The following is a 21,772-nucleotide window of genomic DNA, read 5'->3' as shown; positions in this document are numbered from 1 at the left end:
GAGGAAGAAGAAAAAACAACCAAATATACGATCTACACAACGTACGCGAACACACACACACACACAGACACACACACACACACAGACACACACACACACACACACACACACTCTCTCACACACAGAGGGAAGAGGAAAAAACAAACCCCAAATATACTATCAACACAGAAGGGAGATAATACAAACCCCAAATAAACTATCCACACAAACGTACGCGAACGCATACAAACCCCAAATATACTATCAACACAGAAGGGAGATAATACAAACCCCAAATAAACTATCCACACAAACGTACGCGAACGCATACAAACCCCAAATATGCTATCCACACTCGGGAGGAAGAAGAAAAAAACAACCAAATATACGATCTACACAACGTACGCGAACAAACACACACACACACACAGAGGGAAGAGTCAAAAACAAACCCCAAATATACTATCAACACAGAAGGGAGATAATACAAACCCCAAATAAACTATCAACACAAACGTACGCGAACGCATACAAACCCCAAATATACTATTCATACAACGTCGCTAACGCATATAAACCCCAAATATGCTATCCACACTCGGGAGGAAGAAGAAAAAACAACCAAATATACGATCTACACAACGTACGCGAACACACACACACTCACACAGAGGGAAGAGGAAAAAACAAACCCCAAATATACTATCAACACAGAAGGGAGATAATACAAACCCCAAATAAACTATCCACACAAACGTACGCGAACGCATACAAACCACAAATATACTATCAACACAGAGTGAAGAAGAAAAAGTTTTTTGAAAGCACCTAAGCCCTCACCTGCAATGACCAACTCTGCCAAACACCTACACCCCACCCCCACTCCCAAGACTACAAAACCCATTTAACCCGTTATTTTATGGCATCAGTGTGTGATTTAGGAAACATCAAGACACAAAATGATGGATGAATAGACTGACTATTGTTTACCGACTTGTATGCCTAAAGAGCGTGCGTGGAGGAAAACATCCTTCCATTTCAATTCTAACTAAAACATGATCCAGAGGGATAGAGAGAGGTGAAAGAGCACAATTTCATAAAGTGTGAGTAAAAACAAAACACGCCATCCTTATTATACAATGTCAAGACCAAGAGACACTTACGTTTTCTTTCTGGTCTATTCTCTTTTAGAAGGTAGTATGAAATTTCACATCAGGGCCAAGGCATCGGCTCACATTGTCAATTTTTCCATTTCCATGTCTTTACTGGCACAAGTTCTTCATCATCTTCAATTTCTTCTTCTTCTGAATCCCTCTTCTCTGTTTCGTCTTGTTTTTGTTTCTTCTCTTTTCTCGTAGGGCACTCTGAATTCCAGCGTCCTTTCTCTTGACAACGATATTAGGTATCTTGACTTTTGTCTCTCTTTCTTAGACGAAGCAGGTATTCTGGAGACAAATACCCATTTACCTTTGCAGATATAGCAAACTTCATTAGCACTTACACACTTTCGTATGACTCTCATCAAATCAACGATCAAAAGAGTAAGTTTTGTTGCCACTTTCGCATGTGAATTATGCTTTCGTATGACTTTTAGCAAATATTTGACCAGCAGGTCGATCTGTGCTGACTCTTCCATCTTCTTGATCGTTTGAGAGCGGAATGAATACTCTGACGCTAAGACACTCTCCTTATATACAGGGACCTGCTGCGTATGAAACCTAGTCAAATGTAATTTTGCAATAAGATGAAACGATTTCATTGAGGAAGTAAAAAGCAATGATGTACCGTATCGCCTCACACAAAACCTGAAGTGTTAGTTCAAATCCGTGTCAGCGATTTCGAAGACGACATAACTGAGCTTTAATCAATGCTCTCCAATTATGCCACAAAACCACGAGTCCTGATTCACGCCAAAAGAAATTTCGTTCGGTCCATAAAAAATAGTATCATATCTGAGAAACGCAAAAATAAACTTCCAGAAAACTGAGAAAGACGGCTTACACCTACAACGTAAATGTATGAGTTCAAGTAGTGCGTAAAACTTAGTCAAATTAAATTTTTATAGTCAAGACGAAACGATCTCTTTTCGAACAAGAAAGCAGACACCAAGCGACAATGGCGATCCGTGTCACACAACACTTTTCAAAATGTATATTATCAGAGGTTTGTTCTAGCGATCTGCACGGTTAAATTAAATGTTGATGTATTTTGCAATAAGACGGACACAATTTCCATGGGATCGCCCATGGTACGAATGTTCGTGCATTAGTTTAATTTTTAAAAATATTTTTTTATATAAATCGCCTATAGGATAGACCCAGTAAAGCATGGCCATTCTCGTCACTGTCTGAATAGCTACTCAAGTCAATTCGAAGCGAACGCGGTAAGAAAATAAGTATAGCCAATGAAATGGCTTACAACGGGTGATGCATTGTTTTGTTCTAGGACTGTGTGGCATAATAATCCCTATGTTCTTGCGTTGTTACCATTACAGTGCAGACAGACTGAAATGTGAACTTACAAGCCCTCTTTGTGTGTGTTGTACCATTTCCTCTTACCACATCAAAATACTGAGCGTCACAGTATTGGTTCGCGTTTTCAAACTGACCATTTTTTTTTATATCTCTCTTAAACATTTCGACATAAACACTCACACTCACATCGGTAGAGTCAGAACAGACGTGTTACAGTATTGAGGGGCATGTTATCTTTTCGTTTTCAAACTAATAAATTTGGGGCTTGTATGAAGTAAAGAACCGAAAGTACAGTGAAACTCAAGGATGATGCCCCAAACTGTCTGTCTATTGATGCGTGTATTTACTTAAGAAGAAATATGACCTCTAAAACACAAAGAGATACGGCAAGCATGATTAGATCAAACACAACGATGTTTTCCTTCACGCCCGTGTAATTTAGAGTTTCAATCGTCTTTGAAGACAAACTTGGTCTCCTTTTGTAGGGCTTGAAATAATAAAAGAAACTGAAAAATCTTAAGCACTTTGCTATAGATAATTTCATCAACAGACTAAACAACATAAATACCGTTACAACAATAGAAAGCCTTAAATCTTCTATCAAAAAGAAATGCATGAAAAAAATTAAAGATTAACGATAACTAACCAATGAAACCGAATTTAACAAAGGCAATGACATGTGAAGAAATGCCTCTCACTTTGGAAAGGTAGACGAATGTACTCTGTCATGCACCATCAACTTGAAAAAAATTATAAACAGAGAGAAACCTGAATTCAAAATTCAGTTGTTTCTTTTTCTTCAAAATTGTTTCGTTTCTTTTTTCTTTTTTTTTTTTTGGAACAAATCTAAGCACTAATATAGAGTGGAAAAGGGAAAATGCACATACAAGCTTTGATATTTCTGAAAAAATGAGGGGATATTCCTAACGTTCATAACCACCTATATATGCTTGGACTTGTCTGTGACTTATCCAAAACAAGATGTACATATTTCTGGTCAAGCTGCAAGTGTGTGCGTGTTTTTGAAAATGGTAAAAATGGGATATACAATTTTCTCGTGACACTTATAAAGTGAAGAGTCTGTGCAAGTGTCAAAAGCCAAAGTCATATAAGTTTTGTATTTTGTACGGCTTGTAAAGATTTCCACTTTAGAAAATGTGAAGTATCACAAGTTATTATCACAAACAGAAGTGGAACATAGGGGCTTGCAAGAAAGAAAATAACCCAGACAGTTGGTGTCATCAAGAGTGCTAGAGACGGTACCCGAACTTGCTTGCTTGCTTACTTGAATTAAAGTGATTTTCGCTCTAATGGAGCATGTATCACTGGTTTAATAACGCACCGCGTGATTTTTAATTACTCCTGGGGAAGGAAAGAGAGCCTCATCCCCCCAGGCTTTTATGTACTCACAGACTATTTTTAAATTTAGCCAATCAGGTGTAGGACTAACTAGTCCTTAACAACCTGACTGAAAGGCTTTAAACATGAATGCTAATTCCGATTGTCGCTAATGTATCCCCCTTTACTACTTCTGTGGTGGTTCTATCTGGTGGTTCTAGAACGAATTCTGTGTTGCTATTTTCTTTTAGAAAAATAATAAGAAATCCAGGGTAAAATTCATGGATTATTTTATTATCTTGTCTTAGTTGTACTTTAAATTTTAATCTAGCGATAAAATATATTCGATAAATGCCAGTAATTGGCGCGGTGAAGCCAAATGTGTCATTATCGGGTGCCCATAGATAATTACGCACATTTACCACAAATGGTACATAGCAGGAAAGATTTTTTGTTTCCATCTCCTCTGGTATCGAAATACGCGCTAATCTTCCAAGATTCATTGACGATATTTTTGTGTTAATATCGCTAATTTTTGTAGTTGCGTCGAGAAGTTTCGTGTTTAAATCTCGAATTTCTCCGCCGTACACTGATGTATCGAATTTTTGACGAGCTAATTCACGTACAACGTTAATTTCCTCGTTGATTTTAGTAATATCCTCGTTGATTTTTTTCGTTTTCTCGCTGAGATCATCGTATGATGTTTTATCGCTTTTCTGACTCATTACGATATTTATTTCGGTAATATCGGCGAGAATATTAGTAATATCCTCGCTGATTTTTCTTACTCTCTCGCTAAGATCGTCATGCGATGCTTGATCGGCTTTTATCTTTGCTAGTTCGTTTGCGGCGGAGGAAGTATCGCTGGATGTTTTTATGTCCTCGTCAAATTTTTTGCTAAATATAGCTAAGGCATCGTCGAGTTTTTTAAGATCGTTATTTAGCCTGTTAAGTCTTTTTGTCACTCTGTCCTGAAGATCGTCGTATAATGTTTTATCGGCCTTTAGAAGCAACGTTGCTGATAGCTCGTTGTCCTTTTTTTCCACATCCGCGATATTAGCCTTCAGGGGTAACTTCGCTATAATATCGGCGATATCAGCGATGGATTTTGATACTGAATCTGACAGGCTAGTAAATTGATTAATGCGATCGTTATATTCGTCTCGCTTGATTATATCAGTTATTTTCACGTTGCTTGTTTGTAATCTTCCTTCGCGGCTCTGAAAAACAGCAACTTCACCAGGATCCACTTCTGACAGCGATAGAAGATTGTTAATATCATCCCTGGTTGCGAATTTTGATAGATCGACGTCAGTCACTTCTGCTTCCTTCTTCCTGTAGATAAATCTACCGTAAATATCAACCATGATATTTATCTATGGCATATTCAAATACGATTCTATGATACGGACCGGATGATTTTGAAATTGCGTCGAGGACGTTAATTGATTCTGGGCCGCATATCGGTGGATCCATTAACGTCTGCGTCGGAAGTGTCGAATACCAAATTGGAATATTTAACTTTGACACGTAATCGATAAATTCTTTTGGTGGCGCTAGTCCGTATGAGTCAAAGTAAACAACTTCGCGTGGATTAATCGCGTAGGCGACCCAGTGTGTACCAGGGCCGGTCTTTGAATCGAGATTTATTATTCCTGTCTCGGTAGGGTTTTGGTTTTTCTGGTAGTTGATCCCGCATAAATACGCCTCTGAAAAATTTTATTTTTTTATTCTTTGCTTCGTTGAATAAATCTAAATTTGAGGCTGGTAGGCTAATTTCAGACCGGATCCGTACGGGGGTCGTCTTAGATAAAGGCCGGATCCGTACATGGGAGGTCGTCTTAGATAGAGGCCGCTTCCCTTTTTTTTACCGTATCGCCCTCCCATTACTTTATGCGCTAATTTAGAACCTACGGCTCCAACCGCACCTAACCCTAGTGCTTTTGCACCCGCTATTAACGCGGTGATAGCGGCTAGGAAAGGGAAAATTCCGCCCGTTTTGACCATATCTCTGATGGCACCTATACTAAGATTCACATGAACGCCGGAATTCGCTGATTTTGCTTTGGTGAATCGTTCACGTTGATTTTTAGTTAGCGACAGTTTGTTAGGACCGCCCTGAATTTGATCATTTTTCAGGGTTAATTTCGTACCGCATCGCTTTGCTGTTGCTGTTTGGAGTTTTTTCATCTGACCCGGGGTCAGAGTTACGCTGACGTGTTCGTATGGCATATTAATAATCGTTTAATCTAAATTTAGAAAATCTTAAAAATCTTCGATTTTAAAGTTACATTTTCTCAACAGGAGCGTCTATAATTCTCATTCTGCCACTAATTCCCTCCAAGATCATTGTTCTATCGCTGAGAATCACCGCAACTGCTTTATATAAATTATTTCCTGTGCGAATTCTAGCCTTGAAATGGATATCAACGACGGATTGTTTTACCAAATCGAGATGTTCCAGGGAAAAGTAATAGATAGGATAGCGAGTATTAAAATCCAGCTGCGATATTTGCAATCCGGTATCGATATTTTGATCACGACCCATGAAACACAACAAGCAATGATACGCGCGAGCTGTCGAATAATTTTCAAAATTAATTGATATTTCCTCTGATGGTTCTTGTTGGCCATTTACTCTCAGTGATATGTTTGTTGCGTGGATACTATCAAATATCATGTGGCTGTACATTTGATGATATCTTCGCGTGTGCAAAAAAGCAATAAAGATATGCCTAGGTGCAGAGGTACCTTGCTGCGATGCAATACGCCAGGTAAAATCACCATCAATATCGGTATTTGTGGAATCTGTTGTTGTCAGCCATGACATGACAGATTTACCGCCTTGGTTCATAAATGACAATAATTTTTCTTCCTCGATTATTGACGGGGTTATTGCTGGCATCCACAAAGTAAATTTGAGTAATTTTACCTGGCCGCCATTATTCGCGGCATCATTGGCATGTGGCAAATTAGTAGCGGGATCAATAGTACCTTGTCGCCAGATAGCATCATCGCTATTTCCTTTTCTGACAAATGTTACGGTGTGTTTTGCTCCGTAGATGGTTTTCCTGAAATGTCTGCAAAATCCAAATATGTGGGATAGCGGAATAGCACAAGAGAATCTTCTGCGACCTCCTTGCAGCATAAATTTTCGCGTGGTAAATCCGAGATTATGATCCTGATTAGCACTAATAATCATATCTTCGATATTTGCAAAGGGGGCGGGATTAGCGGCACGATCATTGGGCTGTCTGACGATAAACGGCCTATTATCGGGATGATCCGAATTATCTTTGGCAAACATCATACTAGGGCCAGCTGATCTAGTAAAATCATCTGAGTATCTGGCTAGGCCTATTATCGTCGTTGCCAAATCAACATCATTAGTAATTGACTCAATCTCTCTTCCGTCGATCATGTAAGTAGCGTTCTTGAATAATGCCATAATGCCGTTGTTAACAAATCCGACTCTAAAATCTGCTCCATAGGCTGTATTATCCGTTTTAATAACTTCCCCAACAACTTCGATATATGCCTCAGATGGAAGAAAATATCTTGTTGTATCGTGAACCTGAATTTCCAAGCGATTAGATGTATTTGGTTCAACTGCATCGTACGAGAAATACTGGAAATCTCGCACGGATGTGTCTCTGCCTACAGGCTCGTCCATGTCGAACACTTCATTTGACACTTGTGCGAACATTTATTAATAAGAATTTCATCTAAAACGAAGACCACTGCCTGAAATGAAGCTTGTATTTGCGACTTCCTGTGCTAGATTTGCGTTAGCAACTTCCTGTGCTAGGTCATTTATTTTTTTATTTGCCGCGTCGTTTATGGCCTTACTGATCTCGGGTGGCATTTCGGTGGTGCTAGGTAATTTGACGGGTTGTTTTTTACGCGTTAAATTTAATATTTTACTTTTGACAACATCGTAGCCTTTAGTGGCCAAATTACCGATACCAGAAATGACAGTCTCGCCGATCTTTCCTATTGCTTTTGACGCGAACTGCTTAGCTGCGGGTCCGATTTTAGGGACTACTCGCGTGACGAAACTTTTAACGATGTCACCGAGTCCATTGCCGTGAATATATTTATATACAGGCAATCGAGAGTTAACTATGCGGACCTGTCTGGGTCTGCGCTGATGTTTGTAAACAATCATGTTATTTCAATTGTGTTGTTTTAATCGATGAGTTCGTCAACGAGTTCTTTGTAAATATAGGAGTCGATGACACCACCGCGGAATAATCGCTGACAAATATCTGAAGCCTCGTTGATTATTTCATGAGAGTTATTTCCGGCTCGTTTTCCTCCGATTAATACTTCGAGGCGAGACACGTCGTTGACAACGCTGTCAGGGCAAATGGTATATCCGCTTCCTGTCTTTGGGCTTAGTGATTTTTTTCTTTCTTCTCTTTCCTTATATTCTTCAACCTCCTTTAAAAAATTAAGATATCCGTGATCAAATTCATTTATGTGCTTTCTTAAACTAGCAAAATAAACCATCGCCGGCCATATTGCCGGTGAGAACTTATTAAATTTCTTTTTCAGATACACTGATCTATTTATCGGAGAAGGATCCGCAGCAACTATCAATCTAGCATAATCGTCTTTGAGAAAATCAATACTATCTTCTTTAAAATAATAATCGGCAGTTACATGAGTTTCAGGTGTTTTGTGTAAAGATGCAATTTCTTCCTTAGTAAATTTTCGATCTTGGGGGGGGTATTCTTCAGTTACCATTTGAACTTTTTCGTCACTTGGTTGATCTATTGGTTCCTGAGGTTGACTTCTTATTTTTGGTCTGGCCCCTAATTCTTGTGGTTGAATATCTTCTTTTAATTTTGCTTTTCCCTTCCGTGAAGATTTAGCTTTTTCTTCCCTCTCTTGTCGTCTCTTTTCTTTCGCTTGTTGCTTTTCTTCTTTTGCTTGTTGCTTTTCTTCTTTTGCTTGTTGCACATTATAGTTATATGTTTCCTTTGCGGCTGTTAAAAATCTTCTGTAATATGGATCCGTTTCTCTCGACTGTGGTTTTCCCGTGTAAACTTTATATAACATACTATACCAATCTTTACGGTTTTTGTATCTTCCTTTTCCTTTATCAGTCAGATATTCTCCTCGACCATCAAAATAATTTTCCGCAAATTGACCAAATTGATCTATATTACTATACAGCGTAGAGAGCGGTTGTGATATTATTTCCCATCCCGCCTCGGTGAAATTTTCTCTTAAATTCTCGATATTAAACTTCCCTTTTCCTACTCTAGGTTTTCCTACTCCAGGTTTTCCTTTACTTATTTTAAAACCAATTGCAGGTTGTTGCCCGCGTTGTTGTGCTAGTATTGCTAATCGCTCCGGTAATACTCGTGATTGTTCCTCAATACCTTTCAACATGGGAAAAATTCCACTTTTCATGATATCCTTGTCTCTTTTCTCACCATATACGACTCGCTCGGTTGTTTCGGTAACTGGTTTTAACCATTTTGACGATACCTCGGCAATTCCGAATTCTGTGTCTTCGTGTGCTCGGACATTTTTCTTATATAATTGTTTTGCCAGGATAAGTTTCTTTAGTGACGCTAATTTTTCTCGCGCTAATCTGGCAGAATGAGGCTCTCCAACTGTGCTAGTTTTCGGACTCATATTATTTTCAAGTATATTATTTTAATGCGACGTAAAATTGGCCAAAGCAGCCCAAAGATGCAAAATTAAATTAACACAAAAAAATATCCCCGGACCCCCCCCCCCAGAAAATCTTCCTTTGCAACTTGCCCAAATGCACACAAAAATTGCACTCGGCGGGGAATTTACGCAAATTAATTTTCGTAGGAAGGTTTATTTTTGAAATCTGAGGCTTCTACGGAGAAAGTTCTCGTAGGAAGGTTTATTTGGTCTGGAACGTCTGGTCTGTAGAACTTCCCTGCTGCTGGCTATTCTACATATCCTGGAGATTTGATGGTGGATATGGCATCATTTGTACAAATATGAAAGTTCTTCATTCTGTTCAGAGGTTTTTAAGATGCTGTTTAAAGGTTTTTCTATTTTAAGTAATGTCAGCCATATCTGACAGTGGATCTGACTACTTGGCACAAATTTTGAAAGCCCCTTTTGGCAATGAGAACTTTTTGCCAAATCTCGTCAAATTCTGCTGAGTGATTGTCAAGACGTCAGTTTATTAAATTATAAAATTAACCCTTTACCTTATGCATGCATCTTTGGACACCTCTACTCCATTCGCATGGGAGCGCCTTTTGACGCCGGTTTTTCATAGCGCCACCTTCGGGGAAAACCCCCTATTAGATACTACATTCATTTCTGTGAATGACAATTACATCAGATCACGTGGTCACTGTTTATACACTGGTCAATATCTGCTATTTAAAGTAACTGGGTTGTAATCTACACTCTCCAAAATGGCGGTCACGGATTTCATTCAGCATGTACTAAGTTTTCATGATTAGAATCACAACTATGAAAGATCAATAACCTAGGTAAAGGCTTGATACTAATGCAGGCAGCAATTAGTTTTTATAAATTATCAAATTCAGATGACTAAGTGATGTAGACACAGACGAAAAACTTGTAAATTTTGAGTATGAGAAATGGCAGCTACGGTTGGTCACGCGGCCTCACTGATATGATGGTGAACGAGTTCTCTCAAGATTATAAAGCACATAAAAAATTCTTCCATAAAAAAAAAAATTTACACAGCTATAACAATCGGACTTTACTCTTAAATTTTTCCACACATAATAGATGTGTACCAAAAATGTAAAAATGGTTAAAATTGCTGTTAAACGTAACATACACTACATTGCTTAACAGTTAACAGGGATGCCTATGCGTATGGAGTCAAACAGGTAACAGGTGTTCTATTTATAGTGCGCTGCACTTTGTAACTATGCTCTTTGAGGTAAAGGGTTAAAAGCGATTCATGCCAGCATGCTTTCAGTCAAATCTGGTCAAATTCTGTTCAGTGGATTTGGAGAGTAAGCAATTTAAATGTTTTCTATTTCAAGCAATGGCAGCAATAACTGCTTGAGCTCACCATTTTTCAAATTTTAAAACCTTCATGAAGGACGTTCTCCGCCAAATTGGAATAAAACTCGACACAATGGCAATGGCTGACAGACATATTGATGAAAAAGATGCTCAGGACGATACCATAATATAGCTTGGTTAAGTGAGCTAAAGATTTGGTTTATATAATCCCATTTCACAATAGATCATAGCCAATGAGCCCAATGTCCATCAGTTACTACTTGTGCCATCATATTATTACTGCACACAAAGTCTGGTTTAAAAATACTTTAAAATATCAAATGAAACTGTAAAATCTTATCTTTTAGCCCCTCCCAGTGACACCAGGAAAGGAGTCATGGTTACCATATCAACAAAATAACTACCAAGGTTTGTTAAAATCTACCCACAGTTTAAGAGATATGGTAGCAGAGACAGACGAATGGTACTGACAACTAATATCCCCACGCTGAAGTGTGGATTTTTCCATATTCTGATCTGCACAACCAGGCAAGTACAAAATAGTCACCTGAGTTCCTGCAGTGCATTTTCACGAGTATCTGGACTAGTCAACTCCACTATCCACTGGTAAATTTTATCTCTGTCAATCTGAGGCATCACTGGGGGAGGAGGTCCACCTTGCATAGGTCCCCCAGAGGTGTTGGGCTGCTGAGGATTCATCATGCGAGGTGGCTGTAATGAGCAATATATTGCAGACTGAATTCAGAATAAAAAAAGAGTGAAATTATGTCTAAAATCCTACCACCAGCAAACAGGCAGCATGTTATGCAGAAAAGAACAATTATCTTTTTGAAACTTTTTCTAAAAACCAAATTACAAACAGAAGGACAAGCTCTAGATTTAAAAATATCATGCTGATAAAAAAAAAACAGCACAAAAATATCTAAAACTGGTGACTGCTTCTGATGGGACGACTACACCTAAGAGCAGGGGAAAGAAACCTGGTCAAAGAAAAAGGACAGTGAACGAATGAACACGAATGGACAAAACATCAAACACAGACACAAATACAGACAGGTGCACTAAGACCAATGATGAATTAAGGCCTAAAAAATAGGTACATTATTTAACTTATATTGTTTTCAGCTTTTACTTCTACTCCTTCATATTTTATCCCTTTCTGTGTTGTATGTACAATTCTTAAATATTCATTTGTGGGGGTAGATGGTTTGGTTTTAATTAAATTCTGACATGCTGAACAATAAAATATAAAACTTATTATTTTAAAGACTGTATTTTCATTCACTCACAAGAAAATGAGCAGTGTGGTTAAAAAATAAGAACAGCTTATCAGCACTATTGCAAGCAATCAAAATATACCAACATATACCGTGCAACTAGTAGTCGCTACTTGATTGACCAAGATATCCTACTTACAAATTTCAATGTTTTTAATGAACATATAATATATACAGTGTAATATAATTTTAGTAGTAATACATTTGTTGTATATAAGAGTTATTGCCCTTGAATAATCATCACCCACACACACACACAGCAAAGTATAAATACTGTACTACAAAACAAAAGAAAAAAATAAAATAACCAACATCAGTATAAAATCAATTGAAATTAATGGAAATAAAGGTATAATAAGTTATAGAAGTAGAATTTGTGTTTAAACCTTTGTTCCAGTATTATATATTTTTGTTCCAGTACTTTTGTTGGTTCCAGCATGTTTTAATTTGTTCTGGTAAACAGTGTGACCCACAAGACAATACAAACTTCTGTGTTAAATAGGATACCTGGCATTCTTCTCAGCTAACATTTAGTTTTGCTTAACGTTTATTTACAACCCAAAATAATGAAATACAGCAAAACCTTCATTTTTTTGGAAGGCTGGGACAGTAATTTGAATTAGTCCTACAATGTAAAACCTCGGTCTTGATATTTATGTTTTGGCCGTTGAGGTCTTACTGCCTAAATGATGGCACTGTGTAGTATGTTTTCATGTTGACTGACATCTTAACGAAAGTCAAATTTTCAGGAATATCTCACACACTTGACAGCCCATATCAGCGCTTTTCTACAAAATTAAAGTTATAATGTATTAGTAAGACTTTACTTACTCTGATGTCTTTTTCCTAAGAAATTCAAGTTCTTACACAAGCAAATGGACCTGTTTTCAAGTTCTTTTGGCCAACATTTCAGTTGGCTGGAAAGCAATGGAAGCCAGGAATGCCAAAATCAAGTTAAGTATTATTCTTTGACAAAATGAATAAAAATATATTATGCCTACTGGAACTATAAGCAACATTTTGTTTTATTCAAGAAATATATTCCCCCACAAGAACCTACTTGAACATATGTCGGCATACCTCAACTACTGTCACATTTCAACAAATTCAAATGTATGTCAGTTGAACATGAAAATGCATCCATTTGCTAGTGTCAGATTATGATTCCACCAGGATAAAAACAGCACAGTAAGTATATTCAAAGATCTTGGAAACGCTTAATTACGCGTATTTGGACACCAATTTTTGATCTGGGACGCAGAAAATCACTGAGGCGGGAGTTCTCCGTACGCATGTAATAGGTGTGCAGCAAAATTCAAAGACTTGCCAGTCCTGCTTCAGCCACCTGCTTCCTGGGAAAATGTGTTGATCAATTAGCTGTGCTGATATTTACAATGACAGAATTCAGTGACCAAAAGACCCCTTGATATATACGTGTTGCCACTGCATAAGAGTACATAAAAAAGGACATGATGCAATAGCTGGGCGGCAAGTTCAAAGGCTTTGACTGGCAGCTGGGTGGGAATATGTTGATATTTACAGTGACTGAATTCAGAGGCAGAAAGACCCAGACATGTACATGTGGTCATTTATAAAAGTACACCAAATAAACAACTTTAGCTTTCGTTATTGTGCTCATTTCCAGTGTAGTGGAATAAGCAGTACACGTGACCTCAGAATCAAGACATGTTGAGACGTAGACAAAATGCCATTCATAAGTTGGCTGACAAGTCGCCTAAAAATGTAAGCTTCGCCTTCTTCTGTTAGGAAAGCGAAAATGACTTCACCCTGTGATTATTTAATCGGTACATTGACTGACCATACCATATTTTTTTTTAATGCCCCTTGCCTTAGCCCAGTTAGTTCTAGTGTTGTAGCGAAATGTATTCATCAAGGCATCAGTAGCTAGGCCTAGTTTTTATATCAATTACGTTGACAAACTCTTGCCCATTCTCAAGCATTATGTTTTGATAGCTGATTGACCATTAACCCTTTTCCGAGTAAGGTAGCAACTATCAATTTCCTGCATGCTACCCTTTGATGATAAAACATACAAACTTGTGTTTTAAGATCAGAATTGGTGATCTGGATATATATTAACTGCCTCTTATACACTATTTCGTCATAAAATTAGTTTGAAACTGTAAGTGAACCAGTAGGCCTAATGGGAAATAATGGCGGACTTCGCTAAGTCTGGGATGTACCAGTTTCTTAGATTGTCTGTTTGCTTAAATCATCGGGCAAATATGCTCAGAAAAAAATATACAAATCATTGAAACCAAAGCCTAGTTATTATTTTATTAAAGATTTAACTTTAAAATGCAAATTATGTATGTCAGAAATGTATGGGACAATGCTATGTTGTGTAATCTGCGAGATGCGCTTTACGGTCTAAGCTGTTTTCTGACTTGACATGGGAAAAAACAGCAAAGCAGATACTATTTATTTGCCTAAAATTACTACAAGTATGTATAGAAATAAATAAACCATAAATTTGTGATCCTGTCAGTGGACTGTTGTAATAAAGCTATATTATAGTGAGCGATTACATTACGAAAACCTCTTCATCTAAAAACAGATGCACTCACGTCTGTGTTGGTTCTGTAGGAAAGAAGGGACTGCAACGTTTGATGGTAGGACTCCCATTTTCACCAAAATGGGAGTCCTAGACTCCTAGTTTTAAAATCCTAGCGAGACCTCTGATATTAATTACACATTAATTTGTGGAAGAGTGTCAATGGTCTGCCAAGTGTGTGAAATATTCCTGAAACTTTGACTACTCGTTCCGATGTCAACTGATATCGGAACACGCTATACAAGGTCGTTATTTGGGCAGTAAGACATAGCAGTAAACATGTGATACGTCTTATATTCTAGGACTATAATTAGTCCTACAATGTAAGACATTGCATGGAAGGTCACTTACAGTTCCAATAGGCATAATATATTTTTATTTGTTTCTTTAAAGAATAATATTTAAACTTAACCAGATTTCGTCATTCCCGTCTTTCATCACTTTCCAGCCCAAAAAAATGTTGGCCAACAAAACTTAAAAACAGGTCCATCTCTTTTGTGAGAATCTGAATTTATTAGATAAAAGACATCAGAGTAAGTCAAGTCTGACTAAAACATTATGACTTTACTTTGTAGAAAAGCATCGTTATTTTAGTTGGCAGTTGTGAGTTATTCCTGAAAATTTGACTTTCGTTACGATATTGGTCCATCAAAACATGCTACACAGCGCCGTTAGTTAGGCTGTAAGACCCTGGCGTCCAAAATTTAAATATCAGTGTCGAGGTCTTATATAAAGAACTGGGACTACAATTAGACAAGTTGTTCTCCGCACTTTTATCTGAGTGGGTGGTAGCCACCAGTCATGTCAGAAATGAAAAAGGTGGAGAACAAACGTGTTGGTCAAGGATTTTAATGCTAGTATATTACAGAAAAGGTTTTTTTTTTGAGTTGTCACACAGTTTCGTCGTATTTTATATAAAAAAAACGTCAGACTCGTGTGTGCCACCAACACAAAATTGGTTCAAACCAAGTATACAATATCTAGTCTACATACAACATTGTGCATCCTGGGTTCTACTTCCTGTACAATTTTGTTGATTTTTAATACAATTACCTGCTGAATGTTCATATTGTTCATTTTATATCTGATAATTTCGTGACAGACCGTTGCTTCAAATCATTCTGGTTGTTTTCCTTTCCTGCCGGCGAAGAGAGTTGTGTTAAATTACAATAGCACTCATGAATTACATCCGAAGGATATACCATTCTGAGTGCTTCTTAGGAATGCCTTTATCTTGATCTACATGGCTAAAATGCATACGTATCTCTTGTCTCATAAGTATTAAGTGGTCCATGTTTTGCGAGTGAAACATAATTCTGAGAAATTTTGAAGAAAGCGCAAATAATTTGTTATAAGTCATATAAGTAAGAACATCTCAACAGCGATTACAGTTAAATCAACAGAGAAAGATATAGTTTTTCATTGATTTGAGATTTATCTGGGAATTAGTACCACACATTGATCCATCCTGCGCAATAACAGTATCTCCCTAATTAAATATATGTACACTCATTTTTCTCAATTTACTGGAGTTATAACTTTGATTTTATCGCATGAAATTTAAAAAAAAAAGTACGCATAATTTTTCTCATGAGATTGAAGCATTAGTGTACTAATGAGTGGTGGGGTTGAGCGGACGGGGCGGTTGCCCGGGGCACCAGAGGTCTCTGGGCGCCTAAACCCCTTTTTGTCTTCATCCCTTTTTATCTTCATCGTCGCCTGGGTAGTTCATTTGTTTTCTTGTTTTTGGGCGACTGGGCAATACATGCATCTCGCCGTAAGTCGCTCGCGGCGAGATACCCGTGCACGATGTGCATGGATACTTTACCCCTGGTCGTGAACATTTTTTGCTGTATTTATTTTATCTCGTTTGCCCGGCAACTTCAATCCCTCTAGCCCCACCCACATCACACAAACACGAACTAGAAAATGCATACAGACGTATAATTAAGAGTGGTTACTTTGTATCTTTACATACATGGTAAAATGTTGTTGTTGTAGGGTTTAACGCCATTTTTCAGCACATGATAGGCTATACATGGCGGCCAGTATTAATGGTGGAGGAAGAACCCGGGAAAACACCGGAAAGAACCACCAACCCACGAGAAGCTACTGGCAAGCTTTCTCACATACCCACGTTGGCTGAATCCCAGACTCGAACCCACGCAGACAGAGGTGAGATGGTAGTGATCCGTAACGGACAGCACTTTAGACCACTCGGGGCCCCTACATGGTAAAACTGAAACGCGTCAGAGCCTGCAGTGAGTACTAATTGACTTTCACCATGTCCAGATTCAGATGTAACAAAATAAAAAATATGAGCTCCCCTTCACAATGCTTGCTTGCTATGAGTTAGTGGCTGTCGTGAAGCCTGCAAACCTTGATTTTTAATTGTATTTATTTAAATGATTAGATAAAGAGGACTTTACTTGTTCGAATCAAGCACTAAAATGTCCGCCATTTTCTTACTGTTAATTTCAGTTGGTTTGTCTCGGTGCTCTTTTAGGACTGTTACGAATCAATGCTCTTAAAATAAATAACAGAAAAGAGTGTACGACAACAAACATTTGAAAATTAATAACTAATAATTGATTTCCCTAGAATACAAAGTGAAAATGAGATAAAAGAACTTCAGTATTGCGAATTACATGCCCCCCCCCCCAAAAAAATCAAAGAATTACAGACACAAGAACTAATAATTTCAGTTCCTAAATAAAACTCAATACAAGTCTAGAATAAATCCAAAAACTGACGACGATGATGTGTATGTTATAGCTCTTAGTATGTTGATGTGCCAACAGTCTTTTGTTGAATCACAGAAATATAATTCCAGGTTTGAATACAGTATAAATTCCAGTGAATGTCTCTATCCAAGAATTTCATCAGAGATTCTTTTATATTTCCAGAGAAAATAATCACTTGAATTCAATAATTTGAAGAAATGATGTTCATCCCAACTGGACATAACATAATAGAACTTGAATGTGCTAGATGTTAAAAGCACGAATGATAAAATTTTCCTAGTTTACAATAAGCATTTTCTAAAGAGAAAAAACAAACAACAACAAAAAAAACATTACCTAATGGAAACTAACCTTCTTGAATGATCCTAATGTTTACAAAACAATAACCTGGATTATGTATAATTCACTTAGGAAATTCCAAAATCTAGGCCCAAATAAACATATTTACACCTATTAATAATAATACTGATTTTAAACCCATACATATAGAGAATAATTTAGCTATGTATTTTCTCTGGTTCTTCCTCCACCATTAATACTGGCCGCCATGTATAGCCTATCATGTGCTGCAAAATGGCGTTAAACCCCACAACAACAACAACAAAAGCTATGTATTAGTTGTTTACAATGAATAAAATAAAATAAAAATCAATTAGGTCAAGCAGAAATGAACTCAGTTTTTGGACAAGGTCAAATCCAACATACAATGTTACATTACAATCGCAAGTAGTGAAATAAAATAAAATAAAACTAACAAACAAAGCAAATTAAATATACATAAAAGGGCTAATAAAAAGTCCACATGTCATTTTATTCACAAATAGTAACAGCTGATGGTGACTGATGACGCTGTGGAGAAATGACGAAAGAAAATACCAGTTACATAAAATATTATCTTTAATTGCAACTATGTATGTACATTAGTGGTTTAATGGAAGCAAGGAAGAATAAGATTAATGGACGGTCTTGAATACACGTTAGTAGTGAGTAGGGATAGTATAGGGTCTATGGGACTTATCATTAAAAACACCCCTGGGACAATATAGGGTCTATGTAAATTTAACATGGACAAAAATCGTGAAACAATATAGGGTCTATGGGAATTAACATGGCCAAAAACCCCTGGGACTGTATAGGGTCTATGTAAATTTAACATGGCCAAAAACCCCTGGGACTGTATAGGGTCTATGTAAAATTGAAACAGGGAGGGTCTCTATTTTTAAAAAAAAAACAAAATAAAAAAGGGGTAGGCAATGAAAAGGCTATCTCTTTTCGAGAAATATGGGGGCCCTGAAAAGGGCCTTTGGGTTTTTTTCTTCTTCTTTTAACTTCTTAACTTTTTCCACCATCCTCTTATTTTGTCCATCATTCCTTTCTTCTTTTTCTTTTCTGTTTCCGGCATCCAGTCCGGGTGACCCATGGCTCGGAACTTCGCCTGTATTTTCATCCAGTTGTTATTCAGTTGGTCGAATTCTAATTTCTTCTTCTTATTCTGTTCTTCCTTTCTTTCTTTAGTCCACCTTTCCTTTATGTTCTCTACTTCTTGGGTCAGCACTCTTTTCATAAGTTCCTCGGCTTTTATAAGTTGGTCAACACCCCATTTCACAAAAGACCACTCACTCCAAGCTAAGATATCTTGTAGGAAGCATCTTACTAATGTTGTATTATCTAGAGCTTCCTTCAAGCTACCTACTCTTACATAGGGAGGGTTAATTAATCCTCTTATTTTCTTCACTTCTTCTTGTAACATACCGTCAAGGAGATTCATAGCTAGTTTCAGACTCCTCACTTGTCTGGTCACAAAATCCCTTGTAACTGGACATTTCCATTCCTTTTCTACTCTTTCTACAACATATACTCCATCTACTATCCAGTAATAACAGTGTCTCAAGTTGTTGAACAGGTCAGATACAGCTACCATTTTCTTTCCGTTATTCCGTAGAATGGTGCGAACGACCAACACTGTGGGTTCTTATAGTGAAAGCGCGGACGTGATGGAAAACATCCCCTAAAAACATAAAATGGATCTTACCTAGATCATGACCGAACAACGCGCGGACGTGAAGGAAAACATCCCCTACTTTTTCATTTCATATAATAAAACCCTAACTATACTCTTCACATACGCTAAGAAACAATAAATAAACCCATAATCTACTATTCGCACAAACATACCTTTACTCTTACAAACACAAACACACAAACACATACCCTCACATTTTTTAAAAAAAGAGTTAGTGTTTATATTCACACTACTCTACCTACACACATTGGCAAATCGATAGTTATTTCTTTTCTAGAGTATTGGGTAGCCCTTAAAAGGGCTGTTGGTTTTTTTTGAACTCCAGATGCACCTATCTAATGGTTGCACCTTCCTGGCCTGGCGCCACACACGCATCTTTGACTCCAGTCTCTTTTTACTTTTTGTCTTGAGAGTGCAGAGGCGGGATGATTCGCTTCAGCACCCCAATCCTCTGTCTCGGGAATATTGTATGACATCCTCTCTCCTATTTTCTTTTCCTCTTCTTCCCTCTCTCTTCTCTCCTCCTCTTCCTTCTTTATTCTTGCTTCTTCTACGATAGCCTCCGCTGATAGTTCGTTTACTATGCGCCTGACATATTCCAGGTGCATCTGGAATTCTAGCAGCTTCACAATTCTGGTGTTCATTCTTCTGGTGGTGGTGGTGTTGATCATTCAACAAGGGTAGCTGGACTGCCGAACGAGTTTCAATTTATACTGAAAGCGCGGACGTGAAGGAAAACATCCCCTAAAAACATAAAATTCATCTTACCTAGATCATGACCAAAAAACAACAACAACGCGCGGACCTAAAAGAAACACTCTCTCACTTTTTTATGCTACCCATCACTATTGTAAAATTTTTTATAAATCACTTCAATTGACTATCCACAGTAGTGAATGGGGGCACCCTACGGACAATGGGAATTACCATTAAAAACACCCTTGGGGCACTCTACGGACAAGGGAAATTTAACATGGAGAAAAATCGTGGGGCACTGTACGGACAAGGGGATTTAACATGGGAATAAATCGTGGGTCACTCTACGGACAAGGGGAATTTAACATGGCGATAAATCGTGGGTCACTCTACGGACAAGGGGAATTTAACATGGGATTTTTTTTTTTTTTTTTTTAAATTTTTTTAAAAAAGGGGTAGGCAATTCAAAGACTATCTCTTTTCGAGATATATGGCTGGCCCTGAAAAGGGCCTTTGGGTTTTCTTCTTCTTCTAATTTCTTCTTTTCCTCCACCAAGTTCTTATTTTATCTCCTACACTCTTCTTCTCTTTCTTTTTTTTCTTCTCCTCCTCTTCTTTCTTCTCTTCCTCCTCTTCTTTCTTCTTCTTCTCATTTTCTTCTTCTTTTTCAATTTTTTCATTCCATGCTCTCATCCTTGTCCTTTCCTCTTCATCCTCCTTCTCCTCCTTTATTTCCTTCATCACACCACTTATCATATCCTTTGCTTTTCTTAAATTATTAATTTCCATTTTTACTCTATGCGGACTATAAGAATAGTGATCTTCAACTAGTCGTACGAGCATTTGTACTATCATTCCCAAATTGTCAAGGACGTCTTGCAATGATTGAAATTTATCCAGGTGGTTTGAAGCCATCTTCTGTGAAGAATGGTTTGAACGACGAATACTATGGGTTCTTATACTTAAAGCGCGTACGTGAAGGAAAACATCCCCCTAAAACATAAAATGGATCTTACCTAGATCATGACCAAACATCGCGCGTACGTGAAGGAAAACATCCCCCTACTTTCTCATTTCATATAATATAACCCTAACTATACTCTCCACATTTTGCTAAGAAACCCATAATCTACTATTCACACAAACATACCTGAGCTCTTACAAACACACAAATACATACACTTCCACTATTAATAAAGAGTTAGTGTTTATTTTCACACTACTCTACCTACACACATTGGCAAATTGATCGTTATTTCTTTTCTAGAGTATTGGGTAGCCCTGAAAAGGGCTGTTTTGTTTGGAACTTCATGGACACCTGGTTAATGGTGGCACCTTCCAGGCCTGGCGCCACATACACATCTTATCCCCCAGTTACTTTTTACCTTTTGGGGGGAGAGAGCAGAGGCAGGATATGTCGCTTCAGAATCCCAATTTTCACTCTCTGGGATTCTGAAATTTTTTCTTCTCTCCTTTTCCTCCTCCTCTTCTTTATATCTTCTTTCCTCCTCTTCTTTTTTTCTTCTTTCCTCCTCTCTTATCCTTCCCTCCTCGACAATGGCTTCAGCGGCCAGTTCATTTAATATGCGCCTGGCATATTCCAGATGCACATGAAGTTCCAACAGTTTCTCCAGTCTCGTGTTCATTTTTGTTGTTGA

At 37.7% G+C, this 21,772-nt stretch overlaps 1 protein-coding gene across 1 annotated transcript in view; it reads right to left on the bottom strand.

Annotated features, from left to right (window-relative positions):
• Positions 1–15,838, bottom strand: part of LOC149779577 (CCR4-NOT transcription complex subunit 9) — a 64,390-nt gene extending 48,552 nt beyond the window's left edge. Inside the window, exons 1-2 of the mRNA XM_089940324.1 lie at positions 15,705–15,838; positions 11,347–11,510 (exon numbers count right to left, since the gene is read on the bottom strand). Of these exons, the coding sequence (XP_089796450.1) occupies positions 11,347–11,510; positions 15,705–15,728 (188 nt within the window). The 5' untranslated portion in view covers positions 15,729–15,838. The remainder of the gene's footprint in view (positions 1–11,346; positions 11,511–15,704) is intronic.
• Between the last annotated feature and the right edge of the window lie 5,934 nt (positions 15,839–21,772).

Source organism: Sinohyriopsis cumingii, chromosome 17, assembly GCF_028554795.1.
Source record: "Sinohyriopsis cumingii isolate HCF-2022 chromosome 17, ASM2855479v2, whole genome shotgun sequence".
Taxonomy (NCBI): domain Eukaryota; kingdom Metazoa; phylum Mollusca; class Bivalvia; order Unionida; family Unionidae; genus Sinohyriopsis; species Sinohyriopsis cumingii.
The sequence above is the reverse complement of the archived record's forward strand: the minus strand, read 5'-3'. Positions and strand labels throughout refer to the sequence as shown.